Here is a 25,695-nt window from a genome sequence, read left to right on the forward strand (position 1 = left end):
GCCCTGGGAGTTTGGCATTTTAACAAAACCTAGACACATCCCTGCCCTTGTGAAGCTTCCACTCTGGTGCTAAAGAAAGCCCTCTCTCATCATTCCATGCCTTTTTGTTTCATTCCACTGGATGCGGGCAAGCGACAGAGGAGCCCTGCAGAGACAAAGCAAGGAACTTGCTCAAGGCCCTGCCTCTGATTGTTGCCAGAACCCTGAGCTTACTTCCTTTAGTAAAGGAAAATGCTTCAGAGGAAAACAGTTTTTTAATCCAGCTACTAAAAATGCTTTCTTTAGCAATATCACCTTGTTTATTAAGTCTGCTAACTCTGGGTTGGGTGCTAGCAGGGAAAAGTGAGGTGTGCATGTGCCCTACAGGTGCACACAATTTTAATAAAAAAAAAAAAAAGCCAAGAGATTCCAGAATAAGTCCTTTAATATTCCTTTATGGTAGGGAAGGTACAAAGAAGAGCTCAGGGTCAAGACAGAGGAGCCATACTGCCTCATTCTTCTGCCCTTGGGGAAGGTGTGATTTCTCCAGCTTCTGGATTTGCTGTTATCTCTCCCAAACAGTGGTTGCTTCTTAGTGGTAACATTTCATTTAAGTTTTATTCTTTTTTACCTTTCTGCATTTTTAATATTTTTGAATATGAACAAGTATAATTTTTACAATAAAACAAAGAATAATTATCTTGTCAAAAATAGTCCAGAGAGATGATGAAAACCTGAAGTGATTTAGTGGGAGCAGAGATCAAGAAGAGAAGATGAATTTGAGAAGGAAAGATTTAGGAAACAGAATTGACAGGGCTTGGTTTTAGTAGTGGGAGGAGACTGAGTAGTAAAATTTGTTTTATGTGGGGCATCTGGGTGGCTCAGTCAGTTAACCATCTGACTTCAGCTCAGGTCATGATCTCACGGTTTGTGGGTTCAAGCCCTGCGTGGGGCTCTGTGCTGACAGCTCAGAGCCTGGTACCTGCTTCAGATTCTGTGTCTCCCTCTCTGTCTGCCCCTCCCCCACTCACGCTCTGTATCTCTCTCTCTCAAAAATAAACATTAAAAAATTTTTGTTTTATGTAATTATGATCTCTTTAAAGAAAGATGAATGCAGCATAACAAAATAAAAGTGGGGTTTTGGACTCATATTCACAGCCATCAAATTTAAATATGTCTCATTGTTTACAGTCATTCATATGCTTAAGATGATTTGCCATGTGCGGCTCTAGGGTGGCTCAGTGGGTTAAGTATCCAACTCTTGATCTCAGCTCAGGCCATGATCTCTTGGTTCCTGGGGTTGAAGCCCCACAGCAGCTCGGAGCCTGCTTCAGATTCTCTCTCTCTGCCCATACCCACCTTGCATGCATGCGCTCTCTCTCTCAAAATAAATAAATAAGCAAACATTTTTTTTAGAAACCCCACAAATCTTTAAAAAAATAAAAGATGATTTGCTAAGTATTTTTTTTGGTCCACAAAATGAATAACTGTACATTTGGTGTCATTAAAAAAAGCTTCATTTATGTTCTTGTGTAACCTTCTGTTTTCAGTTTAATTTAGTGATAACAAAACCCTATTGTGAGCATGTCTTACCATGATAGATATTGACCTGCAGAACAACAGAGAAGGCCTAAACAGGAACGTTGGAAGAGTATTAACTGTACCACAGGAATCGGATGGCAGTTTTTCCCTCTTAGGCACGGGGTTAAAAATGTACTTCCATGCTTTGAAGAAAGAATTTACAGTGGGCTTCCCAAACTCACATCCGATTTCCAGTTATAAGATCAGAATGTTCTAACCATGTTGATAAACTCCAGAGAAATAAATTCTCATGAGTACTCTAGTCAAAACAAAAGATGTAGCTGATTGTAAAACTGGTGAAGTATTAAATTGTATTCTGTTTTCTGTTAAACAAGTTTGGTATTGCTGTTTCCTAGCATTTTTTCTTTAAACAATTACTTTTGGCTCTATGTGTTGACATTAATGGTCTGTGCAGAAAAGGGGCAAATGAATAAAACAGTGTATCCCATTTTGTTATTTCCACGTGTGAAAATCAGTCTCTAATGAGATGTCCCCAAAGAGTGCTGCTGTTCATCAAAACATGTGCCCTAGATCTGAGTGAGTTTAATTATCATGGGGACTGTGAAATGAGGACATTTACATCAACCTAAAGTGGAAAAATCCAGAAGAGGAACAAGCAACATATCTCAGGCTGTGTAGAATTAATTTTTAACACCTCTTTTCTCTCCTCCTGGAAGGAATGATTTTTGGAAGTGTCAGTAAGGTTCATCTCAAGCATGTTTTTGAGAAGCCAGTATATCAGAAGAAGATCAGCCCATTCATAGCCAGCTTTTTGGATACAGAGATCAGCTCTTTGCATAGACCTCCCTAAGCAAAGTGCTAATTTCTTCATGATGTCTAGGTTACTGCATACTAATTTCAGCCTCACATATGATAATCTTGATCGAGAGAGAAATTGTCTTATTAGGAACATTATCTGACTCAACATTGTGAAGAACTACTCTCTCTTACCAGAAAAAAAAAAAAAAAAATTTAGAATCTGAGGTTAGAAAATAAAAACATGTCTACTGAATAGAACTCCTTTTTATGAATCTCCAGTTTGGTTGGGTTTGTGGTTTGTTTAACAAGTAAACATAAAAAGATAGCTAAACTAAGAGATGGGGAGTATGTGCATCTGTGATTTTTGCCCAGCTGTCCTTTCTCCTAGGCCATATGCTCATTTATTAGCCAGCTAGAGTCTAAGGACATGACTGCTTGCTAAGTGTTCAATGAATTACAGCCTAGTTGAAATATTTTGTTGGAATATGAGAGTTTATCTCAAAAGCTGAATGTATTATGTATCTTACCATGCTTAGTTCTCATGTCATTATATGATGATGTGAGGGGATATTTTACTATTTCTGTTTGTTTATTTGTGTTACATGTTGACACATATTCTCTCAGTCGGACCCAATTAAATAGCGAGGCCTCAGTGAGGGACCTCTCCAAACTGTTAAATGGATTTGTTCGATGTCACAAAGCAAAGAAGCATAAAATCTAACCTTAGTCCCTGTATTATTCCTGCGGGTATTTCATTTTTCTCCCCAAACATTTCTTTATCCTTGCCCAACATTGAATTGTATAAATGCTCCAGAGAGCAAAGGAAATAGACATGTATGTGTCAGAGATAGTGACTGTGTGTAAACAGAAAGGGAGCAAAAAGAGTCCTAATTAAAAATATTTACACTGGAGCAGACTGCCATGTATAGTAGAGGCCAGGACCCTTGTTCTTTATATTCTGGTAAGGTAAAAGCATTCTTCAGAAGGCCTGGTAAGTACAGAGTGACACATCAGTTAATTACAGTGATACCTCAGTTGGAAAATATTTTGAGTTATTGGATCTCAGCATATTATGATAAACTTCATCTCTTACACATCTTTGACTTAGTAAGGAATTGAAAACATCAAATATGTTAACTAATGTATCAGTCAGCTCTGATATTAGTAATGATAATGATAACTATATATATTGTCATTATGGCATTTTCTGTCTCTGGAAATGCAGCTCTTTCTTCGGTACCACTAGCATCTATGTATAAAGGAAAAGAATTGCTCGGACCTGAGCCAGCTTGCCAAAGTTCTACACTCAGTGTGTGAATCAGTTATAAAGGATTTATTCTTACAAATGTGTTTGCCCATCAGTCCAAAGGTACCATTGAAAACCTGAAACTCTCTCTCTCTATTTATTTTTGTAATTAAAAAAATTTTTTTTAATGTTTATTTATTTTCGGGGGAAAGAGAGAGACAGAGCATGAATTGGGGGAGGGTCAAAGAGAGAGGGAAACACAGAAGCCAAAGCAGGCTCCAGGCTCCAAGCTGTCAGCACAGAGCCCAACACAGGGCTCAGGCCCATGGACCCTGAGATCATGACCTGAGCCGAAGTCGGACGCTCAATCGACTGAGCCACCCCGGGGGCCCCGTCTCTCTCTTTTTTTTTTTTTTTAAATTTTTTTTTTTTTCAACGTTTATTTTTTATTTTTGGGACAGAGAGAGACAGAGCATGAACGGGGGAGGGGCAGAGAGAGAGGGAGACACAGAATCGGAAACAGGCTCCAGGCTCTGAGCCATCAGCCCAGAGCCCGACGCGGGGCTCGAACTCACGGACCGCGAGATCGTGACCTGGCTGAAGTCGGACGCTCAACCGACTGCGCCACCCAGGCGCCCCTCTCTCTTTTTTTAATGTAACACTTCAGACATGGCAGCTGTATATTTTGATTTAAAAAAAAGTTCAACATTTAGAATCTAGTCTTCCCCCAGGCCTGGAGGATTTCCTAATAATTTTCTGAGATGTAAGTACTGAGGATATAAGATTGAGGAAATACTCCAGGACTCCATGTAATAAGAATTTTTAAGTGATTAGAAAAGAAGACAATAAGAGGAAAATGTGATTAACAGAAATATAAAGTGTTTTCTATATCAGTTAAGTAGTTTTTCAAAGCCCAACAGCATGACACTAATATAATTTCTCCTAGAAAATCATTCTTTCTTCAGTGTTTTTCCTTTTTTTCCCTCATTCCTAGATTGAAAAAGAAAAAACAGGCCAAACAAAATGCAGAGACAGCCTCAGCTATTGCCACAAGGACCCACACTGGAAAAGAGGATGCGAAAGCAGTCATTTTAGAACAAGACAAGTGCAACATTGCTGTGGAAGAGGAATATATTACTGATGAGAAAAAAAAGAGAAAAAATAATCAGTTAAAGGAGATCAGGCGTACAGAACTGAAGAGATATTATAGTACTGGTGAGTACTGGTGGCAATCTGGTAGTATTTTCATTTTATTTCATTATTTTATTTTTAAAATTTTTAATGTTTATTTATTTTTGAAAGAGACGGAGACAGAATGCAAGTGGTTAGGAGCAGGGAGAGAGGGAGACACAGAATCCGAAGCAGCCTCCAGGCTCTGAGCTGTCAGCACAGAGCCCAACAGGGGGCTGGAACTCACAAGCTGTGAGATCATGACCTGAGCCGAAGTCGGACGCTCAACCGACTGAGCCACCCAGGCGCCCCAGTATTTTCATTTTAAAAGTCTGTCATAGTTTTTTTAAAAATTTTTTTTTCAATGTTTATTTATTTTTGGGACAGAGAGAGACAGAGCATGAACGGGGTAGGGGCAGAGAGAGAGGGAGACACAGAATCGGAAACAGGCTCCAGGCTCTGAGCCATCAGCCCAGAGCCTGACGCGGGGCTCGAACTCCCGGACCGCGAGATCGTGACCTGGCTGAAGTCGGACGCTTAACCGACTGCGCCACCCAGGCGCCCCAAGTCTGTCATAGTTTTTAAAAGAATATTGATAGGGGCGCCTGGGTGGCTCAGTCGGTTGGGCATTCGACTTCAGCTCAGGTCATATTCTCGTGGTTCATGGTTTGAACCCCACATCTGGCTCTGTGCTGACAGCTCAGAGCCTGGAGCCTGCTTCGGATTCTGTCTCTCTCTCTCCGCCCCTCCCCCGCTCACGCTCTGTCTCACTCTCTCTCTCTCAAAAATAAATAAACATTAAAAAAAATTTTTTTAAATAAAAGAATATTGACATATAACTGATGATTGTCATCCTAATAGCAATAACAGTTTATTGTTAACTGTTAATAAATAACAGTTTATTGAGAGCTACAAGGTGCCGTTCACCCTTGTTTTATATACATAATCTTGGGTAAAGGATGACAGTGGCATGATGTTGGTGTGTCTCATTTAACTTTGGGTTCCCAGCCTCCAGCACCTAGTGTGCCCTAGTAAGTATCTATCTAATGGCTGGTCACTTACCTTGTATGGGAAATGCTTTTCTTAAGGTATATAGACATATCCTTAAATGTGTTGCTAGACATGCCTGTACTATGTGGCATCAGCTGGGCAGTAGAAAATGGTGGAGACGTGGTCTAGCATCCATCAGTTTAAAAAAAAAAAAAAAAAGACCATGACTTAGTTTTAGTTGAGGGGATTTTTTTTTAAGTAACCTATGCCCAGTGTGGGGCTTGAATTCATGACCCCGAGATCAAGACTTGCATGCTTCACCAGCTGAGCCAAACAGGCACCTTTAGTTAAGGGGAATGTTAAAATGAGTCTGCAGTATTATAGAGTTTTTCAGAATATTCACTGCATCTGAAACTGCGTCAACAAAAGTAGCATAGCCAGCGTAATGGAGGTGATAATCCCACTTTAGCGTGATAGAGGTGATAATCCCGCTTTACCGGGATCACCCATCTCACACATGCAGGCCTAGGGTATGTTCCGAAAAGAAAGGGAACTGAGAGCCAAAACTTGATGTGGCATACAGGTTACAGGGTAGGTAAGACTGCTAGGCTAAGAGAGAGAGACGATGGGGTCTCTGAGAACGGGGTGCATTACACTATATGAAATGTGCTCTTGTAGCAGAGACTTCTCCCAAGGGCCCCAAGTTTGGTCACAATTAATGCCAAAGTTTCTGGGAGGCGTATCTTGTCTCCATCTTAATATAACTTTCTGGCAGTGCTCATCAAAGATATAAGGGGCTCCCTTTGCAGTGGTAATAAATGTGACTGGGCAGACATTTCTCCAACAGAGACAGACGAGGTATCTGCAGTGCAAAGTATGTGGTTTGTAGCAGTCCACATGTGATTCTATCATGTACTGATTATGATCTCATTATATCATGTATTACATAGCTTAATGGATGCTTTTAATCTCTAGCCATTTAGGATTTTATAAAAAGCTGTAATCGCTACCTATTGAATAAACTTCTTCGTGACTAGTAGACTTCCCTTTTAAATTTAAAGTGTTGAGTATTATCCCTTATTTCCAAAAAGAGGAAGAGGATTAAGGAAAATTGCATTTCTCATCTTCTTTTACATACGATTCATGCAAAATGGACACTTGAAAATGTGTGGCTTTAAATAGTTGTGCAGCTTAAATATTATCTTTTTTCACCTTTATTGTAAATGCAGTTGCTTAAGAAGTTTTTTCAAGCAGAGACATTTTGCTTTGTAGGGTTTCCCTGAAAGAGGCTGGTGGATTCCTATTGATTGAGGTTCCTTTTAGTCATGATGCTGTGCTGTGGATGCTGTGCTGGGACAGCTTTTAATGTGCTGCTCTCTGTTGCATGTGTAATCCTTTAAATCTGAAACAGTACCCTTCACTCTGCTCTTTACCTAACCAACTCTCACTTGACCACAAAATCACCTCAGGAAGCCCTACCTGTCCGTGGCCAGCTTAGACTCTCATTCGGCACTGTTGTCATGGATTTATTTGTCTGATTTCCTATTTATAGGCTATCGTCACTTGGACCCTGTGTCATTAGCTTTGTGTAGTATCTGAGTTACAGGTGCTCTTTAAATTTGCATGGAGTGTATGAATTAATACATAGATGAATGTATACTGTTTCAGTTTGTTTGAGTTCATGAAAATTCTGGAAGGATATACGTGGCAGTGCAATAGTTGGGTCAGAATTATTCTGTGCTTTTATTTGGTAGCAATAAGTAAAGAGATGCAATCATGGCTTTTCATTTTCTCTTAAGAATGGTAATGATAACTGGCTTGGAGGTTTGGGGCATTTCCCTAGGAGAATTCAGTGCTAACAGAAAACCACTAGATGGCCATTGAATTCCAGAGTTCTTTGTCCCTTTTCACATCAGTCTCTAGAAGACAAACACCCATGTTGGCAGGTTTGCTTGATCATAGGGCTGACCTGGCATATTCCCTAGACTCCCATCCCTAGATGTTATTCTGTACCACTAGGTGGAGCAGTAGGTCTCAAATCAAGAGTAATCCCATTTCTACTTCTTCTGGTGGCTCTCGCCTGGGGAGAATAGACACTAAAATGGGTTCTTGTCAGCTACACTAAGGATTTGGACTTTTCTGTAATCAGTAGGGAGCTATTGGGGGAACTCCCCAATTGTGTGTTTTAAGATGATAAATCTGAGGACATTGGGTAGAAATGAGCCTGAAGGCAAGTAATACTGGCTAGAGACTGGGGCAGAGGGGAAAGGGCCCCTTAAGGAGATATTTTGCTCATAGAATCAGCAGTATTTGGTGATCATTCTAGTGTGTGAAGGAGAAAAAGAACAGAGTCCAGAACAGACAAACTGGAAAATTTACAAAGGAAAAAAGAATTCAGTGTGTTTGTGTTTGGAGATGTTTTTGAGGTACCAAGTGGATTTGTCTAGACGGGCCTAGATTTCAGGTGAAAAGCCTGTAATTTGCTACTCACAGGTGTAACATAACCCACACATGTCACAGAAGTTAACAGGGAACATACAGAGTCAACACAAAAAGTTAATGGATGACAAATAATAAACAGAGTGGAAGGACCTATAAACAGTATGTTGATAATCGTTTTCTCTGAGTACAAAAGTTGCAAGAGAGTTTTGTTTTCTTAATTTTTTTTACGTATTACACATTTTATATTTATTTTTAGTGTTAGTAATAAAATATAGAAACTGAATAATAGAGTAAACCCAAGGGCTTTGCAAAAAGAACATTAGACAAATTTGAAGTTCTATAATCAATAAAGAAGGAAAATAGTAACTTTCTGTAGGTATCTATTTCTACATTGCTAACATCTACCTAATCTAAGGAAGCATATTTTGACAAAATAATGTGTTTTTTTGTTAAATTAGATTTATCTATGCCTCATGTGAGCCTTGGGTAACAATTCATTGCTATCCCCTGACAGTTACAAGAATGCAACAGTTAGATTCCTATAAAAGATGTTATGGAAAGATTGAGTCATTGTAGTTGCCCCATTGTAACAAAATGGTGCAAATTCTAAAACTGTTTTGTTTCTCAGAGGGGAGTTGGAGAAGGAAGTGAATTAATTACATTGAGGCAGATGGTATCAGATAAATCTAGATCCAGTACCCAGTGTAGCACATGGCACAGGGTCAACATCCAAAAAAAATACTGCCCCAAAGCTTCTAGAATATATGAAGTCAACTCTTCTGTGCTTGCACTTATATTTGCTGATGCATGTGACTCTTTTTAAACTTATATTTATTTATGTGAACTCTTTTTTTTTTTTTTAATGTTTATTTATTTTTGAGACAGAGAGAGACAGAGCATGAATGGGGGAGGGGCAGAGAGAGAGGGAGACACAGAACCGGAAGCAGCCTCCAGGCTCTGAGCCATCAGCCCAGAGCCCGACGCGGGGCTTGAACTCACGAGCCATGAGATCGTGACCTGAGCTGAAGTCGGAGGCTCAACCGACTGAGCCACCCAGGCGCCCCTATGTGAACTCTTAAGGAATTGTTTGATAATCATGCATCTTATTAGATGTGTACATATGTATCTTTTGTCTGGTCCATATTACAGTATCAAAATATATTTAATGGCATGAATTATATCATTAAATTCTTCTATATTAAAGGAATACGTTATTCTTTAGTCTTAGGATAATGCACATCCTTGCTTCTGTGAAAGTGGAGATAGGAATGGGAATATTCAAAGTGGGTAATATCCTCAGTAGGAAAGTTCTTTAACTGAAACACAGGTATGCAGATGTAAAATTTGAAAAAGATGGAGAAATTTTACAAATATGGGAGGCAAGCCTAAATTGGAATAAAATATATTTTCGTAATTTTGTAGTGTTTTAGCATAAAAGTGTAATTTTTAAAAATACTGCAGTGAAACAGATATTTTAAGAGAATTGAGAAGTTATTTTAGCAAAAAGAAAACACTTAAGTAAGACTATAGGCACTTTTGTGATTGCATGGTCGAAGATTTATTCAGAGAACCTCTGCAGTGTTGAGAATCAATCTAGCTTTCAATAATAAATCTGTCATGTTTGTATTAATCATTCAAATCATAGTTTTTCCTCCTGAATTCAAAAGAAACTTAATAAGAATAAAATAATGAGTGAAACTTTCTACTTTTCCTTTTTAAATATTTTTGGGTTTTGCTACAACATGAACATTAGCAATTGCTGAATTATTTCCCACAATTCAATCCTGACACATTTCCTGACACAGACTACGTTTTTGTAGACTTTTTCTAACCACATGTATGAATATTTCCTGTATGTCATTTCTCTTTGTTTCATGTAACAAGTTCTGAAAGCCAAAGTTATGTTATTATGAGAAATGAATTTCCAAATATAAAAGTAGGTCAAGCCGCAACATATAATAGTGTTGCCTTCTATTCCAAGGTAATGATCATTCTGGTAGTTTAGAGCCTAAAGAATCACACAATAAAGGATTAAAATGGACTTTAATGTGGAAAGAGGATGTCAAGAAATAATGTGTTTGTTTGTTTTTAATCAGGCAGAATATAGAGACTTAAGGGACTTGGGTATAAAATAAATTGATATTATTGGGATGGAAGTAATTAGGCCTGTGCTTCTTGGGCCCATCAGGGAAGTTAGATTAATGTTTAAGTGAAGTCATACCATGAAAACCTAGGTGCACAGGACAAACCTGACAAATGCCCCCAGAGTGCACAAGTTGTTGAGGAAGGAATGTAAATGATGAGAGCAGATGACGGGGGCGAGGCTTGAGCAAAGAGTCTAACAATCAAAGGTGTTCTTGGCGAAGAATCAAAACAATGGGAAAAGAAGCAGTAATCCAACACAGTGAAAGAAGAATGCTTTCATACCTGACTTTAGAAATCAAAAGAGCTCACCATATTTAGGCAGAATGAGGAAGGAGTATTCAGCATGTAGAGAAACTATGGCAGATGTTCACAGGTCACACATAAATGGTAAAAACAACCTTTACAGAAAATGTTACCTACAAAGGAACAAAGAGAGTCAGGCACAGACTTCACAGCGGTGAACACCAAAGGAATAAAATCTTCATAGTTGTGAAGTAAAAGCTGTTTTTCAAGCTTAAAGACAACAGGACATTCTCAGGCATACTAAATCTGAGAAACATACCATTTATGTCATACCTTTCCTAAACGGAGTTACAGAGTGGGAGAGACTTTTTTTTTCCCCCTGAGGACTCTATCACAATCTAGTCCTCAAGAATGAAAGTCATTTTATGAAAGAATTGGTGGTGAGCATTACAACTAATTAAACATAAAATTGAAAAGATATAACCGTTGCAAATATAGTTAAAAGCATAAATATAAAAACTTAAAAAAAATAAAGCATGAATATAAAAAGGTATATTTTTTTTCAGCTTTATGAGATAAAATTGATGTAACTTTGTATAAATTTAAAGTATACGGAGTGTTGACTTGATGCGTGTGTGTATATATTGCAAGACTATTGCCACTATAGCTTTAGCTAACACCTCCATAGGTCACATAATTACCATTTCGTTTTTGTGGTGAGAACATTTAAGATCCACTCTCAGCAACTTTCAGATACACAATATAGTATTATTAACTATGATCACCAAACTGGAAGTTTGCATTCTTTGGTCAACATTTACCCATTTCCCCCAATCCCCGAGCTCTTAAACCTGACAGTGATCAAGGGACACTCCTTCCTTTTCCTCTCACAACTGCAACACTCCCATTAACGTAGTATATTATAATCCATTCTTGTTATTGTTGAAGCAAAAAGTATAATCACTGAACCAAGCAGCTGTGTTTTAAAAAACCTGTTGTACTAGGAGCTAAAGCTGAGTCTAGTCCTATTATAATCTGCTTAATCTACATCTTGTTCCCTAATTGATCTGTAATACACATTTGTATTAGGAGAAATCTCAATGTAAGAGAAATATCCAACTGTGATTTGGGCTGAGAAAAGGACAATAGATCAGATTACATATGGTCAGTGATTTTTTTCAGCTTAAGTGATTTTGAAAAATCAAATTAGAAGTGTACTGGGGGAGGTGCAAAGGAAAAATGCTCTAATACATTGATAGTGGGAGAGTAATGTCACATCTTTCTGGAAGGCAATAACCATTTTTATCAAGAGACTTACCATTTGCATACTCTTTGGCCCAACAACTGTGTTGTAGAAATTCACCCTAAGGAACCAGTCATGTGCATATTAGAAGATTTAACTACAGTGACTAATATTGCATTGTTTTGTTTATTATTTTGTTACTTTGTTTTTAAGTTTTTAATTTCAGGTAACTACAGTGTTACATTAGTTTCAGGTGCACAATATAGTAATTTAACACTTCCATATATCACTCTGTGCTCACCTCAAGTGCACTCCTTAATCCCCATCATCTACCTAACCCATTCTCTGGCCCCTCCCCTCTGTTTTTTTTTTTTCTCTGCTTGTTTGTTTTGTTTTTTAAATTGCATATATGAGTGAATCATGGTATTTGTGTTTCTCTGTCTGACTTGTCTCTCTTAGCATTATAATCTCGGTCTCCATACATGTCATTGCAAATGGCAAGATTTCATTCTTTTTTATGGCTGAATAATACTCCATTGTGTAAATCTACCACGTCTTATTCACTGCATTGCTTTAAATAATGGAAAAATAAAATAACATAAATGCCATAAAATGGAAGACTATGTGCCATTTAAAAATGATGTAGAAAAAAGATGTGGGAAATTTTCACACAAAAAAAATTTTACAGTAGGAAAGCAGGTTGCCAACAGTATATAGAGTATGATTCATTTTTGTGAAAAAAAAATAACTCACCTGTATACATACAGAAAGAGAGATGGAGAACTGCTGGAATTCTGTTCATGAGAATGTAAGCATTGGTTCTTTCTGAATGGGGATAAATGGGTTATTTGTATTTCCTTCTCTCATTCAACTCTATGTTTTAATGACTGTATAGTTTTGATTCATACAGAATTTTTATATTTCATAGTTTCTTCTAAATTTTAAATTTACCCAACTAAGTTTTTGATTCACTTATTGAAAAAACAAAAGCGACCTTGAATTTTCGCATGGTACGCAAGAGAGTAGGAAGGAGAGTAGAAGCAGCTGTAGGCACAAGGAAGAGCAGAAAGAGCTTATTTTGGATGAGTGTCTCCTGTAGTTAGATGCTTTATTTCATTATTTAGTTGAATACTCATCATGATCTAATGCAGGTGGTAGCAGCCTATTTTATAAATGAAAACACCTAGAACCTGCGTAAGTCCCCAAAGGCCCCACCGTGGATCAGCATAAAGCAGGAATTTAAGCCCAGTCCTCTGGCACAGACACCCTAGCAAAGCCATTGTACATCATTCTGCTACCCCGAGTGAACTCTGAGAGAGAAATAAGGCAAAAGTTAAGTAAAATTTTAGTGTCTTCTCCACAGCCCGAGGGACATTGTTGTTTCTTAGTAAGGAGAAAAAGTTGATTATACGTGGAGTTTCCATTTCCCCTGAGCTATAATGTGAGTGCTGATAAGGTTGAGATTTCTGTCTGGGCTAACTAGCTGAGCTCATCATATATGTGTGTCATCTATGTGTGACGTTGAAAAGCTCTTGGTTTTATGGCTACTATGTCAAAAGCTGACTCAACAACTGAAATAAACTGTTCACTTAGATAGGAGATTAGTTAACTCATTCCACAAATACTTGAGGGCCTGCTCCCAGCTGAGGGCCGCCACTAGGCTCTGAGGTGAAGAATTTAAACAACTCCCCCACCCTTCTTGCTTTCTAGATTTTCCATCAGCATGACTCATTTTAGTCAAGGACTGTATTGCCTGTGACATGCTTGAAGGAAGGAAAATAAGGTCTGCAGGGCATTTCCCTTTGTGTCAAGAGAGGATAAAATCTGGAGTTCATATTTAGTATAGTGAATTCTTCCTCACATGCCTGCGCTCTCCATCCTCAGGAGATGAGGTTCCTCATGACACGCCTTTTAAAAATTGTACTGTAACAGCTTATAATTCAGGTATTCCATAATATTATAAACATATTAAATATAACATTTAATAATTTCATTGCACTCTTTTTTTTTTTTTAATTTTTTTTTTAACGTTGATTTATCTTTGAGACAGAGAGAGACAGAGCATGAACGGGGGAGGGGCAGAGAGAGAGGGAGACACAGAATCGGAAGCAGGCTCCGAGCCATCAGCCCAGGGCCCGACGCGGGGCTGGAACTCACGGACTGCGAGATCGTGACCTGAGCTGAAGTCGGCCGCTTAACCGACTGAGCCACCCAGGAGCCCCATTTTCATTGCACTCTTGACAGAGTCAGGCCAACAATGTCAGAAATGTTTTATCACCAATAGGGAACACGTTTCTTTAAACAATTACAAATCCTGTATTTTTATTCAAGGACATTTTCTTAAAACTTTATTTTAGAGAGAGTGTGTGAGCAGGGGCGAGGGGCAGAAGGAGGGAGAGAGAAAGAGAGAGGGAGAGAGAGAGGATCTCAAGCGCCATGCTCATCACGGAGCTGGACATGGCAGGGCTCGATCCCATGACCCTGGGATCATGACCTGAGCCAAAATCAAGAGTTGGACACTCAGTCGACTGAGCCACCCAGCCACCCTAACTTCAAGAAGAAGTGAATTTCTAACTTAACTTTTTAAACTATTAAATCTTGAATCTGCCTGTACTGATTTGAGAGTGATCTGAATTTTTCTCCAAGTCTTAGCTGGTGTTCATCCAACCTCATTTAATAGTAATTCTTAAGGTTTCCTGAGTCCTTTTTCATGCATTGTGGAGTGCTTTACCTTAATCGAATTGCCTTAGGTAATCCTTACAGCAACTCTCTGTGGGAGTCCAGTTGGTATCCCCACTTTATTTTATTTTATTTTATATTTTTATTTTTATTTATTTTTTTAAAGCAGGCTCCACAACCAACATGGGTCTTGAAGTCAGGATTCTGAAATCAAGAGTCACATGCTCCACTCACTGAGCCAGCCAGGTGCCTCTATATCCCCAATTTACATGCTGGGGAACTGTCTTTGATTAAGTGAAGTTACTTATACAGTGAGCTAGGGGCAGACCAGGGCTGTCATTGAGTCTGTCTGATACCAAAGCCTCCCCTCTTAATGTGAAGCTACATGACATTTATGGGAAAAGCCAGCCTTTTCTTACTGGCTTATACAAGCATTTTATTTTAAAGTTTACTTATTTATTTTGAGGGGAGGAAGGAGAGAGCATGGGAAGGGCAAAGAGAAGAGAGAATACAAAGCAGGCTCCCTGCTGTCAGCACAGAGCCTGGTGTGGGGCTCAGTCTCACGGTTTGCAAGATCATGGCCTGAGCCCAAACCAGGAGTCCCACACTCAACTAATGGAGAAACCCAGGCACCCCTAAAGGCATTTATATATTACATTAAATTACTTCAATATAGTTCTGAATTTTGATATTTCACAATAGTGTTTTGATTGCCATGGTTTTATTATCATTTGTTTTAACAATACGGTGTTCCTACTGTCATTTTTCTTTTAAAGATAATTTTGGATAGTCTTATGATGTATTTATGCTTACAGAAATATGATGATCAATTCAGCATGTTTCCCTTCTCCAAAATTTTTTTTTGATTTAAATTGCATTTCATTTACACAGTAATTTGAAGAGAAAGTGAAATTTTTACAAGAATGAGATTTCCAATTTAGGAACATTATATGTAGTTCCCTTTATTCAAGCTTCCATATACATACTTTAGTTAACCTTTTGAATTTTCTTTATATGTATCTTCCCATTATCTCATTTTAATTATTCCTAGACATTTTCTAGTTTCATACTGTTATGTCTGGGACTTTTCAAAATACACTTCTGTCACAAATATAAAAGACTATTATATCTGGCTACCTTGCTGAACAATTTTATGATTTCTGGATATTTTCATGATGTTGGTTCTTTAGACAATTAACTCATCTGCTAATCATGAAGATTTCATTTCTCTCTTTTCAGTATGTAAAACTTTGATCTTTTCCTTTGATTAGAGATTCCAAAACAAAGTTGAGTATAAACCACGATAGTAGGAATTCTTACATTTACACTGGTTAGTGTGTTAGTATTTGCTTTCCTTTTCTGATAGAACTCATCTCGGTTGTCTCAGATATACTTTAAGAGAGTTTCGACTAGCACTTAATTTCTGAAGAGCTCACTGGCCACCAGGCAGCTGCCTGGAGTACGGTCCACAGGTGTTGTCTTGCAGTGCTGTGAAAGGTGGCCTCCAAAGAATGGCAGACTTTCCGTCTTCATCCTTGGGAGCTCCAAAGGGTCTGTCTCTGTGATGTTTGTAGTGTTGCTGCTTTCATCTCCACTACAGAGTTCATTTTTATGACTTAAGTTCTTGAGGTTTAGACTTGCATCACATTAGGTTAGCCTCTTTTAGCAGAGTGGGAGACATTATGCCCCAAAGCCTTAAAAGCTTTGCTGGAATTGCTCTTAAGCACGTGTCTCCCACAAAACAAAGGGATAAAAGGAATGGGGTGGAGCTCACGCAGTGCCTGCGGGTATTTCTCCCCCGCTGCACACCTTGGAGTCTCTCTTCTAGAAAGCTGCGGTGGAGGCCTCACTGGTGCCTGAGTTCAGGGTGTGTTCAGGTAATGAACAAGCCACTACAGACCAGGAAGTGAACATTCTCACAGGGAAAGTGCTTTTGTTTTACAACTTTTAGGGATCCACTGATTTTTTTCAGAAGCAGATTTTTAATATCAAAGAGTAAAAATTCTTCATCATGTTAAGGAAGTTCACTCCTGTTCTTAGTTTTCTAACAGTTTTTTTTTTTTTTTCCTTTTAAGAAAAGATAGTGGCTGATTCATTCATCCAAGGCTTCTTTGGCATGTATCAAAGTGATCAGATGTAGATCTTTTTTAAATAATTTGTAATAATCTATCATATTAATTTTCTATGACTCCTGCATTTTGGGAATGAAACCTTTTGCTTAAGGTTGATAATTCTTTTAATACCCTACTCTGTTCAAATTGCTATTAACTTAATGTTGACTGCATTATTATTAATAATACTAGCATTTGCTAAGCGCTTATTCTGTGCTGGGCTCTGAGATGAACACTGTCTTTGTTATCTCATTTAATCTTCTGGACAACATTATGAGATAGTTCTTCATTTTACAGGTAAGGAAATGGAGACACAAAGATTTCAGGTAACTTGGTTAACATCACACAGCTATGAGAAAGTGTCAGCGCTGCTAGTTGAACTCAGTTCATTTTTGACCCCAAAACCAAATTGAAATCAGAAAAAATGTTTGGTGACATAAGGGAGATGACACATGACTAGATTTTATGGTTAATATCGTCAAACTGTCACAGCCAAATACATCAGTTCCCAGTTCAAGGAAATGCCTGTCATTGTAAGTAGATTCTGTTTATAAATCAGGGTGGCCCCATGCACCCCAATGTTTATAGCACACTATCAATAGAAGCCAAATATGGAAAGAAACCAAATGTCAATCAGCTGATGAATGGATAAAGAAGACGTGGTGTGTGGAATATTACTTGGTGATCAAAAATCTTGCCATTTGCAACAACATGGATGGAACTAGAGTGTATTATGCTGAGCACAATAAGTCAGAGAAAGATAAATACCATATGATTTCACTCATGTGTAGAATTTAGGAAACAAATAGGTGAACATAGGGGAAGGGAAGAAAGGATAAAATAAGAAAAACAGAGAGGAAAGAAAACCATAAGAGACTCTTAAATACAGAGAACAAACTGAGAGTTGCTGGTGGGGAGATGGGTAGGGGAATGGCTAAATGGGTGATGGACCTTAAGGAGGGCACTTGTTGGCATGAGCACTGGGTGTTAAATGTAAGTTATGAGTCACTAAACTGTATTCCTGAAACCAATATGACATTATATGTTAGCTAACTTGAATTTAAATTTTTTTTTAAATCTTTATTTATTTTTGAGAAAGAGAGAGTGTGTACGCCTGAGTGGGGGAGGGGCAGAGAGAGAGAGGGAGGCACAGAGTCTGAAGCAGGTTCCAGGCTCTGAGCTGTCAGCACAGAGCCTGACTCGGGGCTTGACTCACAAACTGTGAGATCATGACCTTCGCCGAAGTCAGATGCTCAGCTGCCCCCCAGGAGCCCCAACTTGAATTTAAATTAGGGGTGCCTGGGTGGCTCAGTCTGTTGGGTGTCCGACTTCAGCTCAGGTCATGATCTCACAGTCTGTGAGTTCGAGCCCCGCGTCAGGCTCTGTGCTGACAGCTCAGAGCCTGGAGCTTGCTTGGATTCTGTGTCTCCCTCTCCCCCGCCCCCCCTGCCCCCCCCCCCCCCGCTCATCCTCTGTCTCTGTCTCAAAAATAAAATAAAAACATTTAAAAAATTTTTTTAAATAAATAAATCAGGGTACCTCTTTCTTAGAAAGATCTAGAGAGACATAGACAATTATTGCCTCTACAAATCCCCCTCATTTGGATGCTGTGGAAAACTCTCGTCCCTCTTTCGACAAGGTGTTGAGTGTCCTTGCGGCCAGCTCATGTACCCCATTCAGTTGGTCTTATGATGGAGACGGAAGGAAGAGAGAGCATTCATTGTTCAAGGAAAGTAAAAAAAGAAGACGTGCACACTGAGTCAGGCCAGTACAGAATTGGTCCTGATACTTTTCAAATTCTATTTGTGCTTCTTCAGACAGTGGATGACAGAAAAAAAGTCCATATACTGTCTTTTCTGTCCTTCCAATATCTGTCATAGAGGTTATGGAATCAAGATCCAAGGAATTCACAGTTGCCTTTTGTTTCTGTTTTCAAGGACAGTAGTGAACAAAGTCTACTGTCCTGACTTCACCCGGTTCCCAGTGGTCTGTGACTGCAGCCAGGTTTAAACGACATCGGTATTGTTTTATTCGTGCTGTTTTTTTCTCAGAACCAGAACATCTAGCCAGTGCTGCATTCCTTCACATCCCCCAGCACACTCACAGCTGAGATCGCTCCTTGAATCCACCAAAATTCCCTCTGTGAATCTGAACCTCTTTTCTTATCTTTTCCCGTACCTGTTCTGCATCCTCGTAGGCAGAATGATGCCCCTTACCAAAGATGTCTGTGTCCTAAAATCCAAAACCCATTAAAGTTATAGATGGAATTAAGGTTGCTAATCAGCTGACCTTAGGGAAAACATCCTGGCTTGTCCAGGTGTGGCCAGTATAAACTCAGGGGTCTTTAAAAGTGAACAAGGGCAGCAGAAGGGGAGGAAGAGTTAGGAAATGGCATGTGAGAGGACTCGGTTGGGTTTTGCTGGCTTTGCAGGTGGAGGAAGGGACCTTGAGCCAAGGAAAGCAGCCTGCTTCTAGGTGTTGGAGGAGGCAAAGAAATCAGTCTTTCCCTGGAATTTGTAGGCACTGTGATTTTAGCCCATTGAGACTCATGTCAGACTTGGAACCTACAAAACTGTAAGATACTAACTTTGTATTTATTTTTATGTTTGTAAATGTTTATTTATTTATTTTGAGAGCAACAGTGAGCATGAGTGGGGGAGGGACAGAGAGAGGAGAGAGAGAATCCCAAGCAGGCTCCGCCCTCTCAGCATAGAGCTGCACATGGAGCTCGATTTCATGAACGGTGAGATCACGACCTGAGCCGAGATCAGGAGTCCGATGCTTAACCGACTGAGCCACCCAGGCGCCCCTGTGTTTATTTTTGAGGTGGAGGCACAACATTTGTGATAATTTGTTACAGTAGCAGAAGGAAGCCAATACATCATGCAGTTTTCCTCACTCCAGCATCCTAGGGCCCCTCCCTTACCACTGCCCTGGCCTCACTGCCCTGCTTGGGGCTCCTACACCCCACAGGTGGCTGTTACAGCACAGTATTTGCTTATTCCACACATGGTCTGTCACTCTGATGATTAGACCCCACCCCTGGGTGGACCCTTACTGCTTCTTTCAATGTTTGTATTATTAGAACCTTGGTAGTTTTATTTTTCTTTATTTATTTAGATTCAAGTTAACAGATAGTGTAGTATTGGTTTCAGGAGTAGAATTTAGTGGTTCATCACTTGCATATAACACCCAGTGTTCATCCTATCAAGTGCCCTCCTTAATGCCCATCACCCATCTAACCCATCCCTGCACCCACCTCCCCTCCAGAAACCCTCTGTTTATTCTCTGTATTTAAGAGTCTCTAGGGGCTCAGTCAGTTAAGCATCTGACTTTGGCCTAGGTCACTCCTCTTCTTCCCCTTTTACTCGCCACCCCCCATCAGCCACACTTCTTTTCACTCCCCACCTCTAAGCCTTCCTTAGGTTCTGTCCTCAAACCACAGATCTTCTTAAAATGTATTCCTTCATCAGTTGTAACCTCATCCAAGACTTTACAGACCACCACTGCAAGGGATTTCTTCACATCCAGCCTTCATGCTCCTCCAGGCCCTGGACTTGCTCCTGAACGTCAACTTCATTGAGCCCCAGTGCATGGAGCGAGAGGAGTCTTCTGTCTGTACACTCATATCTAGGACATCCTCAGATGCAGGAGCCAAGAGCCTTGTGTTGCGGACGCCTGGGGTGGGAAGGGGGGAGACATGACTTGGGGGCAGGGCACCAGATCCACCTGGGTGGGGGGTCAACACAGGTGTCCCCACATCCAGGGCTTATGAGAAATGAGATGGGCTGTGCCATGTTTCTTTCCTCTAGGGGTCTTGTCAGTTTTGCCACAGTTATTTCCTTATTAGGCTGGAAAAAACTGGCTCTGAAAAGTTTTTTCAGAGGCGGGGCAAATAGGAGGTTCAGTTGCTCTGCTCTGAATGGCTCCTGAGGGACCTCTGGCCCTGTTTCCCCTCTGGCAGTAGATACTCTTACATCATTTGCTCCAGGTTTTCCTAAGCAGGGGGAGGGTCCGAATTGTGTACATATAAGGGTCTGAGGAGGCTGAAGCTGGAAATAAAGGTGTCAGTATCACTGGGAGATAGTTCTACCCTTGGAGATGGTCATGGGTCCCCACCTGAAACGCTGGAGGTGGAACCCCATCCTGAAGCGTGGCAGAGCCGTCCTCGCCCGAGGCAGCTCCCATCTCTTCTGGGCTCTCTCCAGGGCCAGAAGCCTCTCCAGTGCTTCATGGACTATGTGCTGCAGACTATGTCTAGGTAAGGTATTCAGGACTTCACTGATGGAGACGCGTAGCTGGCCATCTTTAAAACGTAACGCAAAAGAAAAAAAAAATTAAGAATCCATCTGAAGTTTTACCTTGTGCTATAATGATATGAAGACCATCGAATTAGGTTCTAAGAATTTGCCAGTTCTTTGCTTTTTATATTGACTCAACAGTAAAACCTAGTGTTTGACTTGTGGCTTTGATAGTTTTTTGTTTTTTTTTTTTAATGTTTATTTCTGAGAGAGAGACAGAGCATGAGCAGGGGAAGGGGCAGAGAGAGAGAGAGAGAGACAGAATCCAAAGCAGCTCCAGGCTCTGAACTGTCAGCACAGAGCCCTATGCGGGGCTTGAACCCACAAACTGCGAGATCATGACCTGAGCCGAAGTTGGACACTTAACCAACTGAGCCACCCAGGTGCCCCTAGCTTTGATAGGTTTATATGATATTCCTGGTGTGATGTTCTATCCGTGAAAATGTTGCCCACAATCAAGTGTATCAGGTTCATTGACCTATATTGGGAAGTTCATTCAAACATATATACCAGGTATCATTGTAAGGCATAAGATGTTCAAAGATGGTACACATCATGGCCTTTACCTCAAGAATTTCAGAATCTTAGATTCTGGAGGGAAAGCTCCCCCCCCCCCCTTATTTATGATGTTACTATGTTTGACATTTTTCTGGCCTACCCATCTCTGACAAAGGAGAAGTAATTTTCGTACTAATTCAGGTACATAAGTTAACTTTATCCTGAAAGGCTCAGCTAGCACCTGTTTTTCTTTTGCAGGTGAGCAATATGGAAACTCAGGGTTTGGTGGCTTATAGCAGTGATTCCACTGGGACCAGAAATAATTATGCACAGTTTTCTGGACAGATGTGGATCAGAAGTTGCCACAGATGGGAAGAGGAAGCTTAGGTTCTAGAAATAGGAAGCACTTACAAAAGGATGTGAAAAGCCTGTTCTGAAAGCAAGATTACCTACAATGACAACTGTTTATGGTGACAAGGAGAAGGGCAGGAGTGTGGGACAGAGAGAGCAGAGCTGACGTGATAGAATACCAGATTGTGAGAGTTGTAAAGTAGTATGATGGGGTTTTTCAACAGGCCATGTAAAATCTCCCTATCTAGAGAATCTAGAGATCTAAAAAACACAGTCTCTTCTTCCTGAAGTAGTTTAGATGTGGTCACCTGAAGGTAGGGAGGTCACTTTTTTTTTTTTTTTTTTATAGTCTGGAGGGATTTCCAAGGTCTCTTTGGTTCTATGAATGGATCTGATTGAACATACAGATGACTGGAAAGGGACTCTAGGTACAGCATCTATGACTTTTTTCTTGGTTGTTAACATTAAATAATATAAAGGAACGATTTAAAAGGCAGATAAATCCCACGTAAATTAACTATTTTCATGTTTCTGCGTTACCTTCTGAGTTCTCACTCAGTACACTCATATTTGTCATGTGGATGTGATGATACTGTTGATCTAAGAGTGGGGCATGGGATGTTGTAGGACCTCAGGTGTAGAGCGCTGAGCTAATCACACTTCCTAGTTGGTGACATATCATCACTGGTCAGAGCTGGGCTCCTTGTTATTTATTCATTAATTTCCTTATATCCTCATTCCTCACTCCCATTTCTCTTCCCACTGCATACCATTCTCCTGCATTCAGTGAGTAGGCTTTTATTTGGATGTGGCCTTGAAAAATGTATAGTTGCTCTGTGTGCATCTATTTTAAATTTACCTAATGGTGTTGTTCCGTACATCCCATTCTTTTTCTCTTGACGTAAACATGCTGCAGTGTATAGCTCAGGCTTGTTATTTCTCATTACTGCCTAGAATCCCAGAGCATATCTCCTACATTTTACTTACCCTCCAGCTTTCCCCTGCCACAGATGATGCGGTTATGTACATCCTCAAGCCAAGTGACTTTATGATATATATAAAGTATGTACCTCCTGGGAGAGGAGGCCTGTCGGTTAGATTGCTGAGTCATATGGGCTATATATATTTAATTTGCTGGAATGGCTATACCAGTTTACATTCCTTCTAACAGTTCACATCTCTGCCAACACTAGAATTTTCCAGCTTTCTGATTTTTGCCATGCAAATAGATGTAAAATGTTGCATTGTCTTAATTTGCATTTTTCAGATCACATATAAGTTAGAGCATCTTTTCACAGTTAATTCAATTGTATATTTTTCGTCATTTAAATTTTTATTCACTGCAGTATGGCTGTCTGTGTTTTCAGTATCGGGGTTGATTATATTAAGATGCATTTAAATGAGAATTAATTTGAATCATAATGCAGCTGCTAGATTTCTGGGCTGACCAGTTCTGGCCTGTAAAAACAGCAAAGTCTATGGCCCAACTTATAATATGTTCTCCGGCATTTTGGTCGTCCCAAGTTTTCAGTATTATCAATAATATCACACTAACCATATGCTATGATATGTGGCAGTTTTCTTCTTTTGAATTTTGCCTTAGGATGAATCCCCTAGGGAAGGATTACGGAACCAAAGAATGAACATTTTTATGACTATTGTTACATATTAACAAATCACTTTCTAAAAGGGCTGGGAACCCTTGCGCACTGTTGGTGGGAATGTAAATTGGTACAACCATTATGGAAAACAATATGGAGGTTTCTCAAAAAATTAAAAATAGAAATACCATGCGATCTGGTAATTCCACTTCTGAGTATTTACTGAAAGAAATGAAAACACTAAATTGAAAAGATATATTGACTGTTTACAGTAGCCAGGATATAGAAGCAACCTTAGTGTCTATTGATAGATGAATGGGTAAAGAAGATGTGGTATATACATATACATATATATATATATATATATACACACACACATATACGTACATATATATATATATATATATATATATATATATATATATATATATATAGTGGAACATCGCTTCGCTATAAAAAGTAATGAAATCTTGCCATTTGTGACAACATGGATAGACCTAGAGGGTATTATGCTAAGTGAAATAAATCAAAGACAAATACCATATGATTTCACTTAAATGTGGAATTGAAAAAACACATGAATAAACAAAAAAATGGACTCTTAAATACAGGCAACAAACTGGTGGTTGCCAGAGGGGAGTCCATGAGGGGATGGATGAAAAAGGCGAAGGGGATTAAGAGGTGCAAACTTCCAGTTATAAGATGAATGACAGAGACGAAAAGTATAACAGATGGGGCGCCTGGGTGGCTCAGTCGGTTGAGCGTCCGACCTCCACTCATGTCATGATCTCATGGTCTGTGAGTTCGAGCCCCGCGTCAGGCTTTGTGCTGATGGTTCAGAGCCTGGAGCCTGCTTCAGATTCTGTGTCTCCCTCTCTCTCTGCCCCTCCCCCACTCATGCTCTGTCTCTCTCTATAAAAAATAAATAAACATTAAAAAAAATTTTTTTTTAAAAGTTTACAAAAAGTATAACATAAGGAATGTAATCAGTAATAGTGTAATAACATTGAATGGTGAGCATTGAGTAATGTATAAAATTGTCAATTTACTATGTTATTTTAATTATGCTTTGCTTGAAAAAATAGAAAAAAAACTAAAAGGGTAGGATTGATTTCCATTATGCGTCATTTATATCATAACTATACTAGTTTTAACTTCATTGTGTAATATTTATACTATTCCTTTAATGACTATAAAATATTTGTTATTTGCACTATTTAATTATAGTTAACAGAAATCATTTGTTCAGGTGTTCACTGATGAATAGTATTTTTTTTTTTTAAGAGTATGGTCTATTTGTGCCCATAGTCCATTTTCCTAGTAGGGTCTGCTTTATTTTTTTAGTCCGTTTGAAAGTAGTTTTGATATACTCCTGAGTGTCTTATCATCCATTCCTGAAAATGAAATTATTCATTTACATACATTTTATTCTTCAGATGACAATCAAAACAAAACACATGATAAAAAAGAGAAGAAGATGGTGGTTCAGAAGCCCCACGGTACTATGGAATACACTGTAAGTATGAACAGAAGGTATGAACACTTGTTAAGACCACTGGATTTGCATGATGTTTCTCCCTGACACATCCTCTTAGCTGCATTCCTTTTGTGTGCCCATTAATTAAGGAAGCTTCTTTTTTTTTTTTTTTTAATTTTTTTTTTTTTCAACGTTTATTTATTTTTGGGACAGAGAGAGACAGAGCATGAACGGGGGAGGGGCAGAGAGAGAGGGAGACACAGAATCGGAAACAGGCTCCAGGCTCTGAGCCATCAGTCCAGAGCCTGACGCGGGGCTCGAACTCACGGACCGCGAGATCGTGACCTGGCTGAAGTCAGACGCTTAACCGACTGCGCCACCCAGGCGCCCCAAGGAAGCTTCTTAAGACCTGTTCTAGGTCATTTCTTTTCACTTTATGTTTTCTCTCTGGGTAATCTCATGTAAACCTATGACTTGAATTATCTTCAATATGCCAATGACAGCTGGTTGTGCTTTCTGAGTTCCATAATCACAGATCACTTTCCTACTCAGCCTATCCACTTAGACCTCCAGGGCTGGTATTTTTTCAAGAAGCAATGGCTCCATAAGCTGTACATTTCTACAAGCCAGAGCTTTGCCCTTGACATCCTCTTCCCATGACTCCTCATGTTCATTCTTACCTTCTGTGACTATCCAGCCAGATCTCTTCATTTCAGTCTCATAGATTCATGTTCCTTTACATAATGTACCTCAGTTTAACACTGTTGATTCACTGATGTGATTGTTTTAATGTCTATCTTGTGCCTTAATTCATGTACCCATGGAGAGAGATCCTTTTTTTGGTCACCATTGTATTTCTGGTGCTCATAGGGTATAGGC

At 39.4% G+C, this 25,695-nt stretch overlaps 1 protein-coding gene across 7 annotated transcripts in view; it reads left to right on the forward strand.

Annotated features, from left to right (window-relative positions):
- Positions 1-25,695, forward strand: part of NCOA7 (nuclear receptor coactivator 7) — a 165,329-nt gene that overhangs the window by 73,954 nt on the left and 65,680 nt on the right. For all 7 annotated transcript variants that reach the window (XM_045499481.1, XM_045499482.1, XM_045499478.1 and 4 more), the window contains 2 exons: positions 4,560-4,780; positions 24,776-24,855. In XM_045499481.1, coding sequence (XP_045355437.1) covers positions 4,560-4,780; positions 24,776-24,855 — 301 coding nt within the window. The remainder of the gene's footprint in view (positions 1-4,559; positions 4,781-24,775; positions 24,856-25,695) is intronic.

Source organism: Leopardus geoffroyi, chromosome B2, assembly GCF_018350155.1.
Source record: "Leopardus geoffroyi isolate Oge1 chromosome B2, O.geoffroyi_Oge1_pat1.0, whole genome shotgun sequence".
In the NCBI taxonomy this organism is placed as follows: Eukaryota; Metazoa; Chordata; class Mammalia; order Carnivora; family Felidae; genus Leopardus; species Leopardus geoffroyi.